The 23,531-nt window shown below is 28.2% G+C and overlaps 3 protein-coding genes across 5 annotated transcripts; 1 reads left to right on the forward strand and 2 right to left on the reverse strand.

Annotated features, from left to right (window-relative positions):
• Positions 1-1,680: 1,680 nt before the first annotated feature.
• On the reverse strand, positions 1,681-11,027 carry raptor (regulatory associated protein of MTOR complex 1). Of its 2 annotated transcripts, none has more exons than XM_076617587.1 (24): positions 10,904-11,027; positions 10,046-10,273; positions 9,847-9,949; positions 9,203-9,444; positions 8,980-9,084; positions 8,723-8,907; positions 8,585-8,644; positions 8,385-8,485; positions 8,182-8,315; positions 7,695-8,078; positions 7,562-7,636; positions 7,228-7,485; positions 6,982-7,125; positions 6,640-6,895; positions 6,503-6,544; positions 6,167-6,312; positions 5,990-6,087; positions 5,810-5,918; positions 5,576-5,739; positions 5,328-5,498; positions 5,009-5,250; positions 4,778-4,942; positions 4,388-4,670; positions 1,681-4,306 (listed from the first exon to the last, which is right to left on the reverse strand). In XM_076617587.1, the coding sequence occupies exons 1-24, from the start codon at positions 10,967-10,969 to the stop codon at positions 4,111-4,113; spliced, it is 3,957 nt and encodes a 1,318-aa protein (XP_076473702.1). In that variant the 5' UTR covers positions 10,970-11,027; the 3' UTR covers positions 1,681-4,110. The 2 variants fall into 2 exon arrangements, with proteins under 2 accessions (XP_076473702.1, XP_033189595.2); XM_033333704.2 differs by having other exon boundaries at positions 8,980-9,126.
• LOC117156574 (regulator of gene activity protein) lies at positions 10,584-22,590 on the reverse strand. The gene is made up of 14 exons (XM_076617588.1): positions 22,279-22,590; positions 21,382-21,444; positions 20,789-21,267; positions 20,404-20,624; positions 20,085-20,327; positions 19,754-20,015; positions 19,571-19,678; positions 19,310-19,485; positions 13,880-14,037; positions 13,418-13,574; positions 12,755-13,333; positions 12,378-12,668; positions 12,035-12,270; positions 10,584-11,407 (listed from the first exon to the last, which is right to left on the reverse strand). Exons 3-14 carry the CDS (start codon positions 21,112-21,114, stop codon positions 11,369-11,371), a joined length of 2,796 nt encoding a protein of 931 aa, XP_076473703.1. The 5' UTR covers positions 21,115-21,267; positions 21,382-21,444; positions 22,279-22,590; the 3' UTR covers positions 10,584-11,368.
• LOC117156572 (malonyl-CoA decarboxylase, mitochondrial) lies at positions 14,772-18,070 on the forward strand. Of its 2 annotated transcripts, XM_033333712.2 has the most exons (10): positions 14,772-15,156; positions 15,770-15,910; positions 16,054-16,194; positions 16,437-16,589; positions 16,654-16,807; positions 16,912-17,051; positions 17,119-17,254; positions 17,359-17,571; positions 17,652-17,757; positions 17,834-18,070. In XM_033333712.2, the coding sequence occupies exons 1-10, from the start codon at positions 14,944-14,946 to the stop codon at positions 17,940-17,942; spliced, it is 1,506 nt and encodes a 501-aa protein (XP_033189603.1). In that variant the 5' UTR covers positions 14,772-14,943; the 3' UTR covers positions 17,943-18,070. The 2 variants fall into 2 exon arrangements, with proteins under 2 accessions (XP_033189603.1, XP_033189604.1); XM_033333713.2 differs by lacking the exon at positions 16,437-16,589 and having other exon boundaries at positions 14,773-15,156.
• Positions 22,591-23,531: the final 941 nt, after the last annotated feature.

The raw sequence follows: 23,531 nt of genomic DNA on the forward strand, positions 1-23,531 counted from the left end.
TATGGTTTCATTTATAACTCAGTAACAATTTAAAACACTATATTCTACAATAGTAATTTCAACAAAAAAATATATACTTACAATATTAATAATGCGTTTAAACTTCCAGGATAACAGGAAAGTGCACGGAGAAAACTACTTTATCCTTGTTCCCGAATATCATGAAATGAGGTCAGTACCCGAACCTATTTTTATCTAGTAACACTGGTTGCTAATACGTATAACAGGTCGTTGAAATAGTCGGGACATTCTGTAAAGTGAAAGAAGATAAGATTAAAGAAAAATATGGAAGTAAGAGTAAATATTGTTTAAAGGAAGCGCTTGCCTTAATACCTCTCTTCTTCTTCCGCTCCGTCATAAAACAAACCGTAGATACCTAGATGCACATCTTCCAGGCGTTTGTTTCGCGACAAGCTACATATTTATAGTAGCCTTCGTTCAAATCATCAGACATGGATTTAATTTTATTTAAAAATTCAAATTTAATGAATTTAATAAAGATACTGATCAAAAGCTGTATTTAAATATGTATATTAGCTATGGAAAAGAATTCAGTATGTAGTTTTAATTTCATATTATTTAAAATATATCTTTTATATAGAAAAATACTTTTGAAATGGTTTCTTCTATATTTACATTAGAAATATTTTAATCATTGAAATACCTTCTCTTGATGTCAGTGACTTCCTCTTTCTATTTTTTTGTTCATTTTTATTCTGTATTCCTTATTGTTTTTCGTTCTAAGCTTCTTAGTCATTTTTATAGTTGGAACATAGCTACATTTAAAGTTAAAATCTCCTTTGATAGAATTGTATCATTTCCTACACTAATTGTAAGCACAGAATTCGTTCCAGCAACTTTAGCAACGTTGCTATTAAGTTAAAACGCAAATGAAATGCAATATTAAATATGTACTTCATCAACATCTTACACGTTGTATCTACGACTATTTTCTAATCAGAATGCTAAACGAAAAGTTATTTTAAAAACTAAACGTCGGCGCTGTATACACGCTAAGAGGCGGGAAAATATTTGAACTTGCATTAAAGCTATAAACCATAAAACCAAAAATACAGAATTTGTTTTTTACATCTACTATATATATGTAATGATTATAATAAAAATTGTATTATGAAAATAAACAAATGTTGTATAATCGTATTCCTATTTCAATTATTTTTTCGAAAGGCACGTTTTTAATAACTGCGGAAATAAGAAATTTGAAATTTAGTACTCTCGAACGGAATTGACGAATCGTAATGATATACAGCAATCCAGTAATAGATCTATCTCTAAGCTATCCTAGAAATAACATTATAACATCTGTTTCATTGGTTAACATTTAAATACTATATTCAAGCAATAATTTGTTGCAACTATAATCAACGAGATTGTGATATGGTGAGATTCTATTGTTAACAGAACCAGTTAAAATATACAAACCGTTAGTTACACTTTGATGACCCATTCCTTCACTCTGATTTACACTTACATTTGCAAAGTGACACTGCAAATCTAAGAATGACGATGATCTGAATATTAGTAAGTAACTAAGTTCATATATACATATTTACAATATATATACGTAGGTTTCTCCTTCCGACATAAACCAATCAATGACAGTTACAAGACTAATCAACCAATTTGTACCATATTAGTCAATACGTATTGCTATATATATAATCATGTTAATTCATCGTTTATTCTGTAATAATAGTTACATTTTATTTATGTTATGACAGTTATCACTTATTACTGTAACATATCTATTCAAAAATAAATCACACGATTAATTTAAATACTTTGATAATTCTCTAAAATATAATAATAATACGATTAATAATATAATTATTATTCATAATTAGTAATAAAAATTTTTAAGATATTATCTATTACGTACCTTCCGCCATTACCTAACATTTGCGTTAGTAAATAAACAATTGTGCAAATTAATCTTACACTGAAATAACATAATTATATTATATTTGTTACAAGGCGATCATATATGTATAATAACGGTTACAGCGCAAAATAATACACCATATTCGCCCTGTCGTGAATTATTCTCCTAATGTTTCACGTTTCCGATAGTTATCGTTAACGATAGCAATATGACGGTGCATCGTATATATAATAATATATACAGAAATAATTCTAAGCGTTTATATAACAATTAATGCTGAATTTAACGAGTAAGTACCATTTAGATGTCTCCATTAAAATTCCCATCAACCCCGGTTATATAATGTGTCCCGGAAGTTTACAATCAAAATAACCAATGTATTGGCAGAAACACGTGTCACAAATTGATAAATTGTAATGCTACATCAATTTCACGATTAAAATATCTTATCTTTTCCATTTAAATAAATATCTCTTTCTCCAAACACAAAGCGTGTTTTTAATCTATATATAAATTTTATATACACGCACAAAGGGTTCTATGCCACAAATAAACATTATTTGTTATGTACTCCGTTATTAAGTAAAAATTTACTCTTTTACATTTATACGTGAGTATGAATGCACTCAATTTTTGAAACATCTTATATATGCAACTACATCAGAGATCCTTATTTTATACATATATTTAAAAGATAGCAATCCACATCTCTTATCGCGTTTCTGAATGCTAAATATTACTAACAAAATTATTGTATATATAATACGAGGAAGTAAATCTATATTTTTAACATTGCGGTTTTTCAAACATTACACTTGATATTCTATACTTATGTACATTTTTATTCGCGAATTTATTACCTGATTTTTTCTTGCTCTTCCTTATCATTTATGCAATTTAGATTATACTCATATTACTAATACATATAAAATCAGATTGCTTCTTCTTGATACATACCGATGTGACATTCTTTCAAAACGATTATAATATCCATAAACAATAACGGTAGCAATGAAGGGTTACAATAGCAATATAAAATACACACACATACAACATATAAATATTCATAAAATACTTTCCAAATAGTATAGTGGCTTAATTAGTCAAATGCAAATTATATATATTTGCATAATTATTTAAATCATTTGTCACTGAGAAGGCATTTCCTTACAAACTTTTTAAATTTTTAACATGATGAGAGGTATTTTCACAAGTTACAAAGAGACGCTTATAAACCATTATTACTTAAACGCAACATTAATACCATTTAACAAATAATATTGTTGTTGATAAATATATGATACATAATATTTACAAAAACAATTCTTTTTCTTTAAAATTGCAACGAAAAGTTTCATAATGAGAGTTATAAATAAAAACATATACATAAAGCAAATTTACAAAAAATTTTTCATTAATACAGAAACATTGTTTCATACAGTTGCCATTTTAAGTAATTTATTTCGGTCCTTTTAATCTTTACTATATTTATTCTTTATTATTGATCTTTATTATTATTGATACTAGTCATAAACTAAATGTAGTTAAATTATTTAAATAAATTCTAGCTCCAAGACTAAAATTTTGTAAAAATATTAAGAAATAAAAAGAGAATTAAGGGAAGGAATTATTAAGATGTGAAAAACAATTGAATCTTCTATTACCTAAATTTATATGAAACATTATTCATAAATCTAATTGGAGCTAATTTTGCATGGCACAATAATCAAGGTTATTTCCTTGCGAATGTTACAAGCTTTATTAAATATTAAACACATTCATACATACATTCAAATCTTTTTCGTTGCATCACATACGCATATATTATGCATCATTATTCGTAAGAACATCAAATTTTTTTCAACTGCGTTTCAAAATATTACATTGCCCTTGCACATGTAGCTTGTATTATCTTCTCTTTGGTCGTCCCAAAAGACTTTAGTTGCTTCACAGGTTTTGTAATCACAAGAATTATTGTTAGTTTCTCCACATAAATTAATTCCAAAGAAAGGCGTTTGTAGATACGAAAAAAACGCAGTAGAAAATCGTAAATAAGTGAAAAATAAGAATGCACCTTCTAATTTTCCTAATAAAGTCCAATATTACGCCCCTAACATTTGTTTTCACTGACTATTAGTGTTAAGAGTATCAAGTACCATTGATTTACATTTGTAAAAATAATTTTACAACAATTCCATCTCTATTAGTCATCTGCGTGATTCAGATGCATATGCTGTGATAGTATTGTCTACACAACCAGCTGCTAGAATCACACGATAAGGATGAAAACTTAGACAACTTACTGGACTAATACGAGTGGCCATAAATCCTTCATGAAATTTTATTGTGTTTAGGTGTTGACCCATAGTGTTATATACACTTATACAGTGATTTGTTGATCCACTGAAAAGAATATGCATAAACAGATCTGAAATAATCTGTATAATTTTACTATGATTCCGGTCAATAATATCCTAAACTTACCATGCAAAAATATCAGCCATTTCATGTGCTGCCAATGCTGTAATACCTTGTGTTATCTGTACAGTGCTCACAGAAGAATTTTTTCTAAGATCAAATATTCTAATATCTCCTGAAGATGATCCAGTGAACAGTTGCGGCGCAGATCTTTCACATTTTCTCAAAGATGTGCCTAGCACCCATGCTGTATGCTCTCTCCAAATCATAACTCTTGATTCTAAAGGGGGCAATCTTCTATCAAATAAACGAACTGAACCATCTCCACAACCTACTGCCATCATGGCACCTATGTGTAATTAAATAAAATAATGTTTACTTCTATCACATTTTACGCCTTTTACATGTATATCTAATTCTGCAATTAAATTAATATAAAGTATGTAAGAAACTAACCTATACCATCGACGTCAACGCATGTAGCACAACAATCAGCACCTGTTGGTATATCTTGTTTCTTTAATTCAGTCTCTGCATCCCAAAGTCTGACAATACGAACATCACCTGTTACAGCCAATGTAAGGGATCTTTGCTCCCACTTAGTAACTAATCCAGCTGTTGCTACAAACAATTTTAATTAATGTACATAGTTGCAATAAATACATTGATATTCTAGAATATACATACCGGTAGTTGCTTTTGTTGCAGGTTGTATATCAGCCATTGCTTGCCAAGCAGTAAGTAAAACTGGATCGCGATTTAACATACTACTATAATTTTTCCACACTCTAACCGAACCATCATCAGATCCAGCCATTAATAACGTTATATCGTGAGCATTAATAAACTCCAGCGCTGTAATACGAGACATTTTATTTCCATGACTTGCACAATAAGTTAACTTTGTACCGGTCTGACAATCCCATACCCTGTAAATAAATAATTTATTAAGTAATATCATGTCTCATATGATAGTAACGAAATTAGACTATATTAAAACAAATACCCAAAGTAATCTTTCAATGCTACAGCCAAATGAGGTTCAAAAGGATGAAATGTTAAAACTTCTGGAGAATGTGAACACCTTGTGTGAAATACTTGTGATTCTACCCTACTTTGTACTGCACGTAATTGTTCTTCTCTTGCATCACATCTTTGTTTCTTATTTCTTAAGTATCTAAATATTGAAGACTGCAAGTTAGTTTTTCTCTTTGCAATGATACTATAGTAAGTAATTACATTAAGAATTCTTACCGCCATTCTCTTTCATAATGTGCTCTACTTTCCATGTCATTCATTGATTCAGTTTCAATTTCTAAACTAACAGGCTGAGCAAATTGAGCACAACTCCATTCAACAAATTGTGAAGTAGTTAATGGTGTTTTAATTCCAGCAACTTCATCTGCTTCTTCTGAAATCTGCAATAAAATACCGCTATAAATATAAGTAAAACAGCATTACTCATAAACGACATCAAGTAATTCTTACTGTATTGGGAATTGGTTTTCTTGAACGATTGCCATGCAATGGTATTCTCGACGAACGTAATAAATCTGTTCCAGAGTTTACTGTAGGTGGTGATTCTCCTTTGCTATTACTTTATTTTAGAATAAGTTAAACATAACAGTATAAAAATCATATATAAAAATATATTAAATAATGACTAACCTTAAATATGTAGTACGATTTGATGGAGAAGGCGGAAGAGACAGTGACGAAGATATTTTTGTTTCAATTACTTCCTTAGGTGCAGAGGATTCTTTGACCTGCAGTTAAGAAATATTGTACTATTTCATTAAATTTTGATATAAATCAATGTAATCATTATTAAATCATCGTGTTTACCTGATTTCGAATATGATTTGTGACCTTCTGAGACATAGTAGCAACCACAGGATGAGGATCATTGTCAAGACTGCATAATCCATGCCACAATTTCATATATACACTACCATAGGAAAGACTTGGTAAATTTCCAAGAGAACTGTGCCCTACAAGTAATAAAAAACACGGTTTGTTGTATTTTATTTTTAATATAGAAAAATATCTGTTCCTTACGATAATGTGCTTGTAAATAACAAAATAGTGATATAGCATTGGCTATAAATTAAAAATTACGAGATCTAAAAATGAAGGATGAACTATGTACGAACATGCAATGGAATTTCCAATCATTATTACCAAGTGACTCGCAAGGTTTCCTCACGAACTCCCAATTATTTCCTGGTACATGAATGAAACAATACAAGGAACTGTTATCGAAAATCCGGCAATAAAGCTAGTAACTCTAGCTAAAAGCAACACATTTTATCACTTACCTAAGCTACTAATAGACGACGACGACGACACTCTTTTAATACGATCCTGACCAAATCCATCTGTACTATCCACACTGTACGTGTTGTTCGGAGAAAGCATTTTCAACCTATCTCTAGAACTAATACGTCTCATTCCACTAAATGGCGATAACGTCTCCACTACGAGATCTTTTCGACTATTTTCTTCAGCCAATGCTAATGTTACAAACGAATTTTCAAAATGTAATACCATCCACTGAAGTGCTACTACTAATTCCTGTAAAATAATTCATAATTTGTTTTATATTAAGAATATTACGTATATAATTAGAATATGTATTGTTATACGACAAACTTACATACTTTTCTAACTAAGGGACACATGTCATGAGACACAGTATTAATAAGCGTCATAGCTATAATTTGATCAATATTATTCGCATGTTCACTTCGTGTTGTTACACTATTTATGAATGTTCCCAAAGCATAAACACTCGCCGCTCGAACCTATATAATTTTATTTCTTTTTTAAATATATTACTATCATCATGCATAAATATTAATACATTAAATAAATGAATTTGACCTCATCATGAAATGATTTTATACCTCAGGAACTGGGTCCTGTAATAATGTAAACAGTTTTTCGTGGGCAATGTCTCTGACTCCGCACCATCTTGCTTTGTCATAATTATGCCAAAGTCTCGCGAGACACAAACATAGCCATTGTCGTAATAAAGCATTTGAATCTCCAAGTTGTTCCAGACAAATTGAGACAAGACTGCCATGATTTGCAGCTACTTGACCCGGTCGATAGTCATTGACAATGCTAGCCAAAACAAAGGCTGCTAACGTCCTATGTTCACTCTAAAACAGAATAGATTTGTATAAAAAAGTTGCATGAAAAAATTTTTCGATAAAATTATGTATAACAATATAATACCGGTATAGAAGTATCCTGAAGAACAGATAAAAAATATTTATGCCCTCCATCTCGTACAAGATCTGCTTGACAAGTCTAAAATATAATAAATAATTAATGAAAGGTTTAAGATATTGAAATTCTTAACACTTACACTATCAACTGCAAGAATCTTTGCCCAAATGAAAACAAGTAGTGGACGTAGTTCTCTGGCATTACTTTGAAGTAATTTTAAAACATATGGAAAAATGCCTACACTAAGAGCCAAGTTCACTGCCCATGGACCAAGATCAAGAAAACGCCCTAATAACTCTAACGCTCTTAGTCTATGAACTTGACTTAATAACACTTGTAGTACTATTGGCAGTTGCTCTGGAGGATTGCGATTTTTAGAACCTAGTGTAAGCCATACTTGAAAGGCTGTCAATTGTTCTTCAAAAAAAGGTGAATGTATAAATTGATCTTCATTTTCAAGAATAGATGGCAATTGTGCTAAGCAGAGATCAAGTGCCAAATCCCATGCCTGCCACATAGGGTGCTAAATTAATAAGAGATAAATATATTAATGAAAGAATAATAATAAATAAAAAAAATACCTAATTTTTAGAAAAATATTAAGGTTAAAATATTTTTCTATTTACCTGATAAGTAGGTGGTAATTTTGGGCAAGAAACTGGAGTGCAGTCATATGATCGAAGTATTCTTTCAGCAAGTAAGAAATTTCTAAATAAACTAGCTACTAATAAATCTTGTCTGAATAATCTCTGAAATAAATCTATAAATCGAATATATTTAGTATTTGTCATTTATATATTCTAACAACAATTATAGTATACAAATTTACCTCTTGGCAATGTGTTCCATGCAATAGTGTCAGTAATTGCTGTAAAAATCCAATTAAGTTCCCCTAACATTGTTCTTCTATCAGTCAATTGTCCTGGAATTCTGAAATGTATTTATCATAATTTCAACATTTTATTTCGTTCAAGAAAATACTATATACATAAGTACTATAAACTTGTCCCTACTATATATAATTCTTACTTGTCAATTAAATCTAGTGATATTTTTGGTACCAACTTTGATGTATTTTGCATGACAAACCTACAAAAGAAATAGTAGTTTAACTCTGGTACTATACAAAATTTGGTATATCTTCAACAAATTATATTTCTATCTTACCATCGCAATGCTATTTTTATTGGAGTTGTAAGACATGATGTAAATATGTCTGCAGGTAAGTCTGGATTCATAGGTAAGATTTGATTAGCAGCGCATGCTGCCAATTGGATACAATTTTTATAGGATGGTGCAGTGGCACTTGCAACTCCAGTTGCACGATTCTGCTGAACTGCCTGCTTTTCCATCTATAAAGTAACATTTTCAATATGGTTACATATGACAATTACTTTTACTTAAATCTCTCTTAATATTTATACCTCATATTCTTTCTCGTGTTGCTCTGCAAATTGTTGAAAAGACTCTACAATAATACCTGCATTGGAGCAGTCATATACATAGATGCTAGGTGCACCCATCCATGTCTGTAAATCATATACAGACAAAGGAATATATTGTGTATATGTCTGCAATAATAATGTGATATTAAAAATATTTATCAAATTATTATTTATACTAATTAAAATGCTTGAGTTTACTAACTCTATTAAATACCCAAATTTCACCATTACTAGTAGGTTTAGGAACACCATGACCATTATAATGAAAAAGAACTCTTTCCTCCTTTGCATTTCGTCTCAAAGAAGTACACAATTTTTTAACTTCTTCAACAGTGGGGTCTAAACTTTGTTTGTAACGAGCTCTTGGTTGCCATCGTTCATACTGTTTTTGTAAATTAGAACCTATAGTTTCTAAAGCTTTCTGTGGACTCACTGACAAAGGATCTATAAAATTTTAAAAATTATAATTGTTCTAATTGTAATCAATAACAATTAAGTTTCAAGTCACAATTAGATCATTTGAATAGAATAATTAAAACCAGTGCAATTTTTGTTTATAATTATACAATTATACAAAACTATAAAATAATGCAATCACAAAAAAGAAATTATGCACATTTGAAATAACCAGTAAAAGAAAAACAAAGGAAAGAAAGCAAAAAAACATTCTCATACTACAGATAAAATATTCAAATTAATAATAAATATAACGCCATCTACAGCTTATTTACTAAAATCGCATTCATTTACAGACTGCTGTCATCCACATGCATAACCTCAAAATGCATTACATAATGGCAATGGCAGCGGGGAATTGTGGGGATGTAAATAAACTAAAATAAATACCGATCCAACACTCGAGACGTGCGCACGGTTGCGTCTTGACAATGTCCGGTGGATCAACACCAACGTTTAAACATAAAACTAGAGCCACGCTCACAGTTTTCATCTAGAAAATAGAAATTTATAAAACTCTATCATAGAATTAAGTACATAATTTGTCAGGGTATATCAACCAAAGAAGCAAAGAAAAAAAGTAACAAACCCGTTCTTTCATCCTCCATGTCTGTGTAATGCAATTTACGCCTTCAATTGTCGCTGTATGCCGTGGTTTGCAAAATGCAAGCTGCATTTTCCAATCGTCCTCCTCCGTTGATTTCAAATTCTCTTTCTCGTGGCATGGCTTTGAGGCAATTACTGACATTGTAAGCCCGTGACTCGGGAAAAGTTTATATCTTACTTTTTCGAGAGACACGTTTCGTTCGTTGAAGATCTTAAATCGATATTACATAAAGATGAATTGAAACTATCAACTGACAATATTCAATAAACGACAAAAGCACAAACGACTTTTAACAGAGCACAATTTCGTAAGTTTACTTCATCAGCCGCCATCTTAAATCCCTAACGATATTACCAATGAACTCTCACGAACTCACGAACACGCAGATTTTTTGATCGCAATAATCGTGTACAGATGGTGCCACCTGTTACCCGCGTTATTTTTTAATTTCCTTCCTCGTTTAAACGTTATTGAAATTACAGAAGCATAAATAAATGATGGAAAATAACAGTAGCACCAATTCTTTACAAGAACACTTTTATTTATTAAATACTATTTAGTAGGTTACTTTATAACTGAATCATTGAAATCGTAATCTAACTTAACAATTTTTTTTATAAGTAGTTTTAGCTGAATAACTTACTGAAATACTTTCATATATCTGGGTAATTAAATTTAATACTATATACGTATATGCAAATTGCATGTATATGTGTAGAAGCACATATATATACGAAAAATTCGCATTACAAGATGTATCATTCAAATAAGTATTATATCTTTTTGTTTATCACGCTTTTGTAATTGGTAATCTACATGCTTATATAATTACGTGCTTACCAATATTTTTCTTGTGATGAATGAGTTAAGTAGTACATGAATCCAGTAACCCGAAGTTAAACACATTAAAAGTAGAAAAAATGTGTTTCATGAAATTTCACAATGTTAAAATTCTAGAAAAAATATTATAAATTAATATTATAACTTCATTTCCGCAAAACATCAAAAGCAATATTTCATTGCATACTATGTACACAGCCTATATATACAATATTTATTTATTCTATATACAATTTTAATTTCGTTTATAAATTCCTTGGAATGAATAAATTCGTATTATTAATGATATAATATTAATAACTTCCTGATTAAATTATTTGATACTTAAAAATGTCGTAAGATATATTAATTTTGAAACTCTTCTTGTAATTCATTTCGTTTAGCATCTTCTTCACTTGTTCAATCTCCCATAGTCTTTAATCCAAATACTTGATAATTTCAATACTTTTTTCTTCATTTTAAACATCACTGAATAGTTTGAGAATTACTAAGAGGTTTGTAACCCTGAAATTTATAAAATGTTCATTACCTTATGATGTCAAAAATAACATAAAGCGTGTTTGATTGAAATGAAAATTAAAGGTGATGTTTAATTATTTCCATTAAAATTCGACACATTGTATATAAAAATACAACAATAAATAATTCATAAATATAATAAAGTGCATATAAAAGCATGTATTTAAATGGAGGAAAGAAAAGTAAAGAAATGTTAGAAGCGGTAATGGCAATGCAGAAGCAGTAATGGCAATACAAAAGCAATAATGGCAATGCAGAATAGCTCGTATTGTTTAGTGCTTAAAAATGAAGATAATAAAAGTATAGAATGATAATCGATACAATAACGTAATCCATACACTGACAATAACATTCTAATGAAATAATACCAAGATTCGAGATTCAAGAAATAATATCAATTTCATTTCTCGTATATCAATTACTCGGATGATCATTCTGTAATAAGAATTGACGAATGATCGTCATTCTATCAAGGCGCTACTATGTGTTAGATGCTAATATATTAACATTATTTTGCAATGTGTGAAGACTGTCATGGACAGTCAAAGAATATGTAGTCTGTACAATCTGTACTTGTTAGCGATTCATGCTGCCATAATAGGGCTGGCATACACTTATCCGTTTGCTTCCTGGTCTTATAGCGTTATTAATCGAATCTCTTAAACGTTCTGTAAATGTTTTATACTCCATTTCTGGATTATTTTGACCAAAGTCAAAATCTGCAACTTCCACTGTAAATCTTGCTTTACTTTGTATGTAATATGCAATGCCAAAAATAATGAGTACCGCAGCAGCAAGAGAACAAGAAACAGGTACCACAATCACTGATAATTGTGGCTTTGTTGTCACTAGAAAACACATTTAAAAATGTAATCAAAGCAATTAATATTTGTAGAAAGACAAAATTTGTATCATTATTATTATTATTATTGATATCAATATTTATAACATATACCTTTATAAATATTTATTGTCAAGGGATAGATTTGTTTACTGACATCATTATCTAATATAATTAATATTGTATATATGCTAGGTTCCAAGAAATAATGTATGATGGAAAAATTACAAGAATAAAGGTTATCTTCTGTATCGCATGTTTCATTTCCCGTAACATTATACTTCCCTCTATGAAAATAAAGGCACTTATTAAAAGGTCCTGAACCTTTACATGTTACATTAAGAGATAACATATCCCATGGTTGAATCCAATTTGTACCCTCTACTGATATATTCATTATAGGTGCTAGAAATTCCATAAATATACATTATTATAACTTATACTGAACATAAATCATTATTTTATATGATCTCATACAATATATTACTTACCACGAACATCAATTTTTTTAGTAAAGTGCCCATATGTTTTATTAGGATCTGGTGGAATTATCGAAGAGTTGGAACAAATATAAGGTAAAGAAATATTTACATTGGAAATACTGACATTTTCTGAATTATTTAGAGGTATTGTTGTAGATATTAATATTGGTTTTGCAGTTATGCTTTTACTAGATATGGTAGTAGTTATCACACCTTCTGTTGTAGTATTTGATATTGTAACATTTGGCACAGTTATACTAGAAGGAATAATTGTTGTTGTTACTGGTAGAACCGTTGTAGTAGGTGGAACAGTTGTTGTTGGTGAATCGTATGATGCAACGACCAAAGCTTCTAACACATGTGATGTATCGGGAGTTGTAAAATTATAGAGGAAATTTAAGTCATTCGTTTGACCAAAATATCTGCAATCTATAAACCAATAAATTGATACTGATGTGGCTTTCATCAAATAATCCATATCTCCTTTTCTTATATTTATTGTCATGTTTGCTTCAGATGCTGAAGAGACATATGTATCCATTGATATTTTGTTGGGCTGTATAACTTTGATGTCTCCATTGAAAGATTCTATTAAAACATTAATCTGATGATATACATAATAGACAAAAAGTTAATATATTATAAAATGATTTTTAACAATTCTTAACTTACCAGTCACATAAAACTCGGTACGGGTACTGGTAACATCCTGCCACCAAAACACGACATATTTATAAACCACTACTTCAACTTCATATTTTCCAATTGTATAATTTTCATGGGCAATATTTAAATTCCAATATGTTGTTGTATTTGATATAGCCCCTGTCTATGAAAAGTCAAAGTTATATATGTATTCAAAATTAGTATTTAAGGTTTTATACATTAAGGTTTTATAAATGATAATACTGAAATGTAAGAAACATATTATAATATAATAATCTGATTTTTTTTTATTAAAACTGTAACAAAAGGTTTTTGAGCAATTAAATTTATTTAATATCGCGTCATAAGGAATTATACTTTTATAAAACTTCTCTTTTCAGGGCAAAGTTTACAATTCAATTGATAATCTAATTATGAAATGTATTGATAAACTATTTTGAATAAATTATAGGATAAAAAGAAACTAACCTCATATATATGAGGAGTTAATGCATTGTCACTCCATTTATATTTAAATGTTTCTGATGGTCTTATACCATTATAAAAGATATCAGCTTTAAATGTAATAGTTCCACCTAATACTACAGGGCCATCATGTGTTAATGTAATGTTATAATCAGCATTAACTGTAACACAAAAGAAAGCTAATAAAATGTTTGAATCTTATCATAAATTATAATAACAATAGGTGTAATTACAAAACTGAATAACTGTCACATGAAACAGAATACAGATAGTCAAATTACCTTGAGAAGTAGATAAAATATACCAAATGAGACCCCAAGAAAAATGCACTATCTGCATTCTGTACGTTGATAAAGGGTCACATTTATTTTTGAAAGTATGTACGCTTAGTAAAATTTGTTTTTGATCGATCTGCAATTAAATACGTATCATAATGTCTCCGACTATAGCACCATTTTAGTACTAATGATTGCCAACTGTTTCACATTGTACACCTTTTTTGACAATACGTTACGTTAGAGAGGAAATCCTTCCCTCGGTTGTATCTATCACGAAAAGTAGCAATAGAGAAAAGATTAAAAACTATTATCAAAAGAACTTTCATATTTTGCTCTGTTTGTTACACTGTCTGACATTCTTTTTATACAACTTGTATTTAAATTTTCCAATATATTAAATAATCAATGTTATTAAAAGAGTGCATCTTTATCAATATAAAAGTGACAAACAGATCGAGGATTTTATTCATATATCGCAAAAATTTATTTAAATCCTTTCTTAGTTTATTGCATATTAATAAAAATTACCATTTAGCTTTCTGATAGGCTAAATTTTTTACTTAATGTATGTTACGTATAAAAAGTACTCAATATTTTAATGCTATCTAACTGTTATCCTTTAAGCTGAATGTTAATATCAAAGTGTGGATGTCATATCAGATAAAAATATCTCTATTATAGAAAAACTCAACTAAGTTAAAAGAAGCAGTTACCTTCTGATATTAGTTTTGTAATTTCAAGTAACTGAAGTATTTTTTACATGATTTATGATAGTTGTCAATAGTAAACATGATGTTCAAAAGTACACATGTGAAAGCATTAGTTGATATTTATAGTAATAAATGTATTTTAAAAGGTAATATAACACAAAAGAGTTTCAGATCTTTTCTTATACGGAATCTATATGATACTTCTACGTCCAGTGAAACTATTTCTTTTGAAAATCAATTAAAAGGAGTATTCAAATTTAAAAATAGCAATATTTGTAATTGGATTGTTGAGGTTAGTAACATAAATTATTGTTTAATATTTCGTAAATGTTACTTGATCTTTAATGGTTAACAATAATTGACAAATGAACATCAAACATATTTAACATAAACCAATAAGTTAAACATATAAATTTTATTCTTCAAATTTTATGATATTTTGTATTACATTTAAAAATTATGGTTTACATCTCTAAATTTTTGCATATCACACATATTATCTTTTAAAACAATGATATATATCGAATTAAAATAAATAAAAATTATGTTATCTTACGTTTATTTTATAGTACTATCATATATAGAGTAAGGTTATAACATAACCTTATATTGTCGTATTATTTTAAAGTTTTACAATATAAATACAATAATAAAAGTAATTTTATCTTTGAAATTACATTTTCCAATATAATATATTATCTAACCTTTTTGTTAAATTTTTTATAATAAATAATCTATTTTGAGTTACATAACCAAAACATACTTCTCAAAATCGTTACTTATATAATATTTAACATAAATTGCAAATAATAAAAATATTAATTTATAAGTTTCAATTAACAATATTTCTATGCAACATACATAAAATCATTGCATAATATAATAGAATTAACATTTTATTTTAGAACAAAGCTCGTATTTTATGTAGTACATACCAAGAAAGTAGCAAAAATGACAAGGAACAAATTTTGCGCATCTTAGCATTTAAATATGCTGTTCAACATCCTGTTATATTCAATATAGCAGAAAAATTTGTGTCTACAGAGGTTTGTATATTATTAATTTTTTGTTAAATAAAATATTTAATTTTGTGATATTAAAGCTTAAAAATCCAAAAAAACTTTTAAATCGCATTAATATAAGTAAAAAATACTTGCAATTATTTTGTTCTGTTTTTCTTTTATTTCAGCCAAATAATGAGAGACGTATAGTTTCTTATGAACGAAATTTAAAAAATGCTTTAACACCAGATTACCAATGGTTGTTTATTACAATTGGAAGACTTCAAAATGGTGTAAAATTTCTTGTTGATTTAAGGACAGATATATTAGTAAGCAATTTAAAATGATATAAATAACATAACTTCAATTTTAATGATAAAATTACTTCATGCTATATAAAATTCATATTTAATGTTCTAAATATTTCAAAAAATAGTTATTTTCTTAAAATTTAATTATTGATTTACAATCTGCAGTCAATAAATTTTACACTAAAAATATAATAAAATATCTTACATACAAAATTATAAGTAGGGTACATCACTTATTTTTATACAAATATATTTGTTAGGAATTAATATTAAAAGCTAAAGACACAGAGGAAAGTATTGCAATTCAGCAATTGAATATTACCTTACGTGATTTATTACTACTCTGGTTTTCAGTAGGATTTCTACACTTAGAAAGAGTAACATGGCAAACTTCATGTGATATTCTACAAAAGGTATACAAATGGCAAGTAAACAGTATAACATATTTTATATTCTTTATTATTTGAAAATTGTAAGATTTCAGATTATGAAGCAATACATCCCATAAGAAATTGGCTAGATTTGAAACAAAGAGTTGGACCATATAGAAGATGTTATATTTTTACTCATCCTTCAATGCCACGAGAACCTCTTGTTGTATTGCATACAGCATTATGTGATATTATACCAGGTATATCTTAATAAATATCTTTTACACATAAAATTAAATACAATATAATGAATAATATACATTAAGTAAAAACACACAAAGTAAAATACGTTATTAACATATAGATAGTTTAAGAGGTATTGAAGAAGCGAAGGTCAGAATTCTCGATAATCCAAAAACAGAAGTAACATTTTTAGAAGAAGATAAATGCAAAATAAAGACTGCAATATTTTATTCAATAACTTCTACACAGAAAGGATTACAAGTACGTATATAAATATCTAAAAATGCAAATTTATATAACATACAAATCAAAACGCAATTCTTTTTAGGGTATTGAACTTGGTAATTATTTGATAAAAGAAGTAGCAAAACAAGTGTTATCAGAATTTCCTATGATAACCGAATTATCTACTTTATCACCAATACCTAATTTTAGAACTTGGTTTTTAGAAAAAACAAAACAAGGTAATTGCAATTTATTTCAAATGGTCATAAAATTTATTAATGTTAATATAACCATATAAGATTGAGCACCAAAATATTATACTTTGGTATAAAATACTTTTTAGATATACATAATGTGTTTACAAATGAAGAATATGAATCTGTACAAAAGGTTTTAAACAATGAAAATATTGTTTTGGGTTTAAAAAAAATTTTTAATAATTCATTATGGACTCGTGATATTGCAATATGCGAAATTTTGCGGAAGCCATTACTTAGGGCATGTGCATGGTATTTATATAAGGAAAAGAGACGAAATTATGCTTTAAATAATGTTGGTGGGTTGATTGTTATAAATCGAATTTTATACATATCATGGAAAAATTAATCTAAACAGCTAACATTTTTTATATTACAGCAAACTTTCATCTTCGTAATGGAGCTGTTATGTGGAGAATAAATTGGCTGGCTGACCCTTCACCACGTGGTGTTGGAAATAGCTGTGGAATTATGGTAAACTATAGGTAATTTAATCCATATCTTTATTTAATTTAATATATTTACTGTATTGTATATTTAATTAAGTATTCATTTCAACAGATATTACCTAGATGAATGTGAAAAAAACAGCCAAAATTACATTGAAAATTATTTTATAAACACATCAGAAGATGTAATTAATCTTGCTAACCAGTTCGAAAAATTATAAAACAAATTTTACGATTATAAACAGGAAGTTATTCAATCTTTTTCTAAGAATATTTTTAATGTGAAAAATATATAAATAGAAGTCTATGTAATAAATAACGGAATAAAAGGAAAATATATTTTAAATAATGGTACAATTATAAGCTAGAAATGGAATTGAGTCGTACATAATAAATTTTTATAGATTTATGATAACAAGTGTTATTTATTTATTAAAGCTAAGATTTGACAAAGAACATTATTGAAATATTAAAACCGGAAGAACTTAAAAGGATAGAAATAATTAATCAAATAGCATGAAAACTTCTTTTAAAAGTACTTAATTTGTTATCCAACTTAACCACGTTTTAAATCACACACTATTACCAGAAAATTTAGAAATGAAATACATTTAACTTAAAAATTATTAAATTAAAATTAATATTATTAACATTTATGTTTATGTTTTGTATTTTTTAAATATAAATTTTATTTTACATTTTCAAATCTTTGACTCATATATACAACAAGATTAAGCGTATTATATAATTTATAGTTTATTAAAACTAAACTCTGTTAAAAGCAATTTAAGTGATCCAAAAATTTTATAAATTGTAATTTTAAACAACGGCATTTTTATATCATACTACTTACTATTTTTAATTAAATATTTTATGTCCAAAGGCATTTTTTACATTAAAAAATTTACATTATATAGTAATATATTTCATGAATTTTGATAAATAATAAAGTATATTAATTTGCTGACATTTTATAAAATCTAAATTCGCTTTTTAAAAAACATTTCATTTACATTTCTAAACAATTACATAGGTACAAAATAAATGATCACATAGGTACAGAATTTGTGGACATATTGCATTTTGAGCTGCCTAAGTGTCAAAATTTTGTTGAATAATACAACTGTTTGTTACTTTTATTATATACATTGCCAAAATCCTAATCATTACTATAATATCATCAAAAAGTATATCATTCTATACATAAGCACCTAAACATTTAAAACATATAGGTTTACGTATCAAAATCATTAATATCATGTCAATATCAAATAGATTAGACTCACTTCCATTTCTAACTGAGTCAGTAATTAAAGAACTTCATTTCTGTACTCTTCAAATTTTATGTTTTTATTAAAGATTATTAAATTTGTTCATTTATACAATAGCTGTTTCCTGTCCAGCTTAAAGACAGTACAATGGTCTGCAAGCAGATCTGCAATAAATACAAATTCTCAATAAAAATACTTACAATCTTTTTTAAATTCAAATTAGAAAGTAATTTGAAAAAAGAAAACGAATTGTATCTTTGTAGATACCTGTAGTCAAGGCAGGTATAGGTGAAAGTTCGCAGGAAGAATAGGTCTACTTTCTAGTTTTGTATATTCCAAATGAAATTCTTTTGCTACTTTTCTCCAACTTTGCGCATCAAAATAATAATAAGTACCGCGTTCATATGTTGATGTTTTTTCTACAAGTCCCAATCCTGGTGCTTGCGTTATCCAAACCTTTTCTTCCATATGATATCGCCACTCTCTAGTGTACCTTCATGTTCCAAATAAAGTCATACATATTATTAAAAGTCTAGTAGAAAAAATATTCGAAAATTTTAATATAAAAACATATTTACAACTCCGCTGCTGCTGCTATTTGCATCATATCCCCCATATTTGTATAAAACATATAAAATAGTAGATCATCTTTGTATCGATTTAGCTTAATTGGTGCTAGCTTATCCCTAAAATAAAGTGTACAAGTTTAATTACTATAATGATTCGTACTTATAAAAATCGACATTAATAAAATAAAATACCTGATGGTTGCATTAATAAGGTATTCTGGCGGTACGTGAAAATCGATATCCTGAGGTCGGCATGCTCTTTCTGTCCAAGGTCCGGCAAAATTTTGATGAATACTATCTCCTGAAGCAAGATCTAATCCTAATGAAGTTAAATCGTAGCCTAATGCCAAAGATACTAACTTCTGATCTGTATCAGCTGCCTTAATAAATGTCAATAAACCAACTACTCCAAACTGGTCCTGTATCATACTAGTTGGTAAATTAAGCACCTTGCCTGAAAAAAAGATATATATGTAATTGCATGATTAAAAAAGAACATAAGTTGTAATGATAACTATTATACCGTCAGGAAATATTTGTACACCTCTTTTAGTTAATTGGGACTTTTCAGATCCTGGTGCTCTATTTGCCTGCAATATATCTTGTCCAATTTCAGGACCAAGTCCAACAGGTATGTTTTTATCTCCAGAAACACCTCCACCTGGCGATGGCCCTTCTCTATTTTGTGTTCCAGGCAATGCTGGAAAATCCTCAGAACTCATTGTAAACTCACTTGATTCAGATGTTGGTTGTTTTACCATCCCAACTACAATTGTTATAAATATTTATATAAAAATTATATTTACTTATATATTAAAATTTAAATTATTATGTGTTCAAACCGTAAGGTTGTTTGCCTGGCATAGGACTAGGTTGCGGCATAGAATCACCCTGTCCTCTGTTTGTTAATGAAGGAAACTCGGATAGATCCAACAATGGAGGAGTACTTGTATCTCCACCTCCTCCACTGCCAAAAACAGAGTGAAAATTATTGATTTGAGATCCGTAATTTCGACTTTGAGGTATTCCAAATGTGCCCATGCTAGCCATTGGATTTGATGTTCTATAAATTTATATTAATATTTTCATTTGTTTTATAAATAGAATTACCATATAATAGATATACAACAAAATATATAATATCATAATGGATAATACTTTAACATTAAAACCATAACAAATTCAGACAACATTCCTATGTTCTACACATGGAATGGGGAAACTAACCCAAGAGCAGGCATTGTACGTCTATCTGTAAAAGCTCTCTGTCCAAACAGTCCTCTGGTGCCCATAGGAGAGAGCTGTTGCTGTTGAGACTGATGACTACTTTGTCCACCGCCTGCTCCTGATGCTCCAGGATAAACGTTAGTAACTACTACCGCAGAGTTAACCGAACTGGAAGTGCTTGCAGATGAGCCTGAGAACATGCTCGAGGTAGGTGTGACATGACCCGTAAGGGTCGATGAATTTAAGCCCCCCCCACCACCTGTACGCGATATAAGGCTTGCGTTCGCAATACTGCGTGGTGGTTGCTCAAAGTTCAGGTTAGCCATAGCCTGGTGACTCCACTACAAAATACCTGCTAGGGCACACCAATACTCTTTTATGTCAATTACCACAATCACTTGTTTTCTATTGCATCACTTGTAACTTGTTTAATTTCATAGAATCGAAGATAGTCCATGACAATAACTCCTAGTAGTAACCTGTAATGACCAGGTAAAGACAAAAAATTTGTGACATAGAAGTAACAGGTTATTAATTAATATCAAACACTTTGTTTTAATTTTTAATTTCAATTGTACTTATTTAATTTTTACCTGTTTATCACAGCACCATGGCAATGGTCATATCAAAATCGAAGACGGAAAATGAGAATGAACCTATTGGCAAGTGAAGAATTTAATTTTCATGAAGATGCTATCTAAGCATTACTTCAAAAAATTTACATTATGCATATAATCCATATTCTTATATATAAAATATTTGTTCAAACTTCTTAATTTACTAATATAAATATCTAATCGTACATTAAATTACATTATATTATTAAAGAAAATTATATTACTTTTATGTTTTATTTAAACATTAAAAAAAATTTTTACATTTTGTAAACAAGTCACCTTCCCTTTATAAAAAATACTGTTATAAAGATTAGTTCTCATAAGCATTTATTTATATGTTAAAAACTAAAATATAAAGATTTTAAATGATATGATTTTTATATTTTATAAAATTTGTTATAAATAATACGATTTTTATACCATATAATGTATGATATTCTAGAACTTATAATAGTTAAGATATAGGTACATATTTTTATAAATACTTACAAATTAATTTGAATATTACTATTTTAAACTATGTTTCATATCTTCACGTCTATAACGATGAAAAACTAATACAATATTAGAATACTATTAATGGCAATAACTCGTTATTTTAGTCGCTACAAAAAGTGACAATATAATAACATAACAAAACGAAAATAGTTAAGTAATTTCTCTCTTGAATATTTTGTTAGTACCTTAATATTACAATCGCACCTTAATATTACACTACACAGAAAATTGACGAATTTCGGAAAAAACATTGAACGAACGATCGGTGATCTTGATATTGTAAAAAATAGAAATCAGAACGACCAAATGAAAGCAAAAGGTTATAAGATCTATATAATCAAAATATTGATGAAAAAATAGATAAAATTTAATTACCTATATTATTGAATCCGTCGTTAAGTTATAGCACGAAAAAATCCACCAAATTCATAATAAACAAAGTAAATGAGCATAAAAAAAAACACAAAAACGTCGATGTTGACTTCGAATGTATATGATACAGAGAACGTTGTTTCGTTATTTAGTATTTCCACTAGAAGAAAGATTTCTGCATGAAGAGTCCCAAAAGATCAAACTTTTATACACGTTACGATATTCTTAACAAAATAGATATCTGTTTTGTCACTCAGTTTCACAAACTTAAACAACACTAGAGACATGAATTTCTGCCATTATAACCATTTCTACGATGATGTTCAAATTAGATACCAAAATGATTACCATCAGGACTATAGATTAAATGTAATTCAGACATTTGCTAAAAATATTAATTGTGTTATTAAAATATGATCGGTATTGTGTAATACAATTTAATAAAAAGACGAACTTTAATCTTGAATATGATTACAGAAATATTTATCATGGTCTCTAGAATATTATACTTTGGATATAATTTCTATCTTGCATATAATAGAACTGAATTCGAATTTATCGGCTAATAAATACGTTGAAGTAACATTATAATTATTTCTTTCTATATTCGAAACATTTTTCTGTGAAAAGTATTAATTCTAGTGAAATATATATAACAATTAAAATGAAAAATCTCAGATTTCAAGACATTCAATTCGTTCTAAAAAATTATAGAGATTATTATTTATCAGATTACAATTAAATAAATATGAAATGTGAAATTATCAAAATATAAAAAACATTCTATGCATAATATACAATATTTTATCCTACTTGAAATAAAATAAAGATAAACAATAGTAATATTTATTATCAGAAAATAATCGTAGAAAATATACCTTTTTCAATGAATTATTACATTTTAATTAATTAAAAGTAATAAAATTGCATCTGTGTAGTTGCAGATATATATTTTCAAAAAAGATAAAAAACCATGTTTTAGATTAAAATTATATATAAAAGTTTGTTTACTTCTTTTTTACTGATATATATATATATGTATTGAAAATATTAATATGTATATACACACATTATCTTCTCTTTTCAATTATTTATGTTTTACTTTCTATATATTTTTGTTTCAGTTAATGTATGGAGAAGATATAATTACACTTGTATACTCTTTTATTTATTTCAAAATAATTGAAATGCTTTCATACCAATCATCTTTTTTCCACAATAAAAGGTATTTCTGATTTATCACTGAAATTACTGTA

The sequence above is a fragment of the Bombus vancouverensis genome, chromosome 4, assembly GCF_051014615.1.
Source record: "Bombus vancouverensis nearcticus chromosome 4, iyBomVanc1_principal, whole genome shotgun sequence".
Taxonomy (NCBI): domain Eukaryota; kingdom Metazoa; phylum Arthropoda; class Insecta; order Hymenoptera; family Apidae; genus Bombus; species Bombus vancouverensis.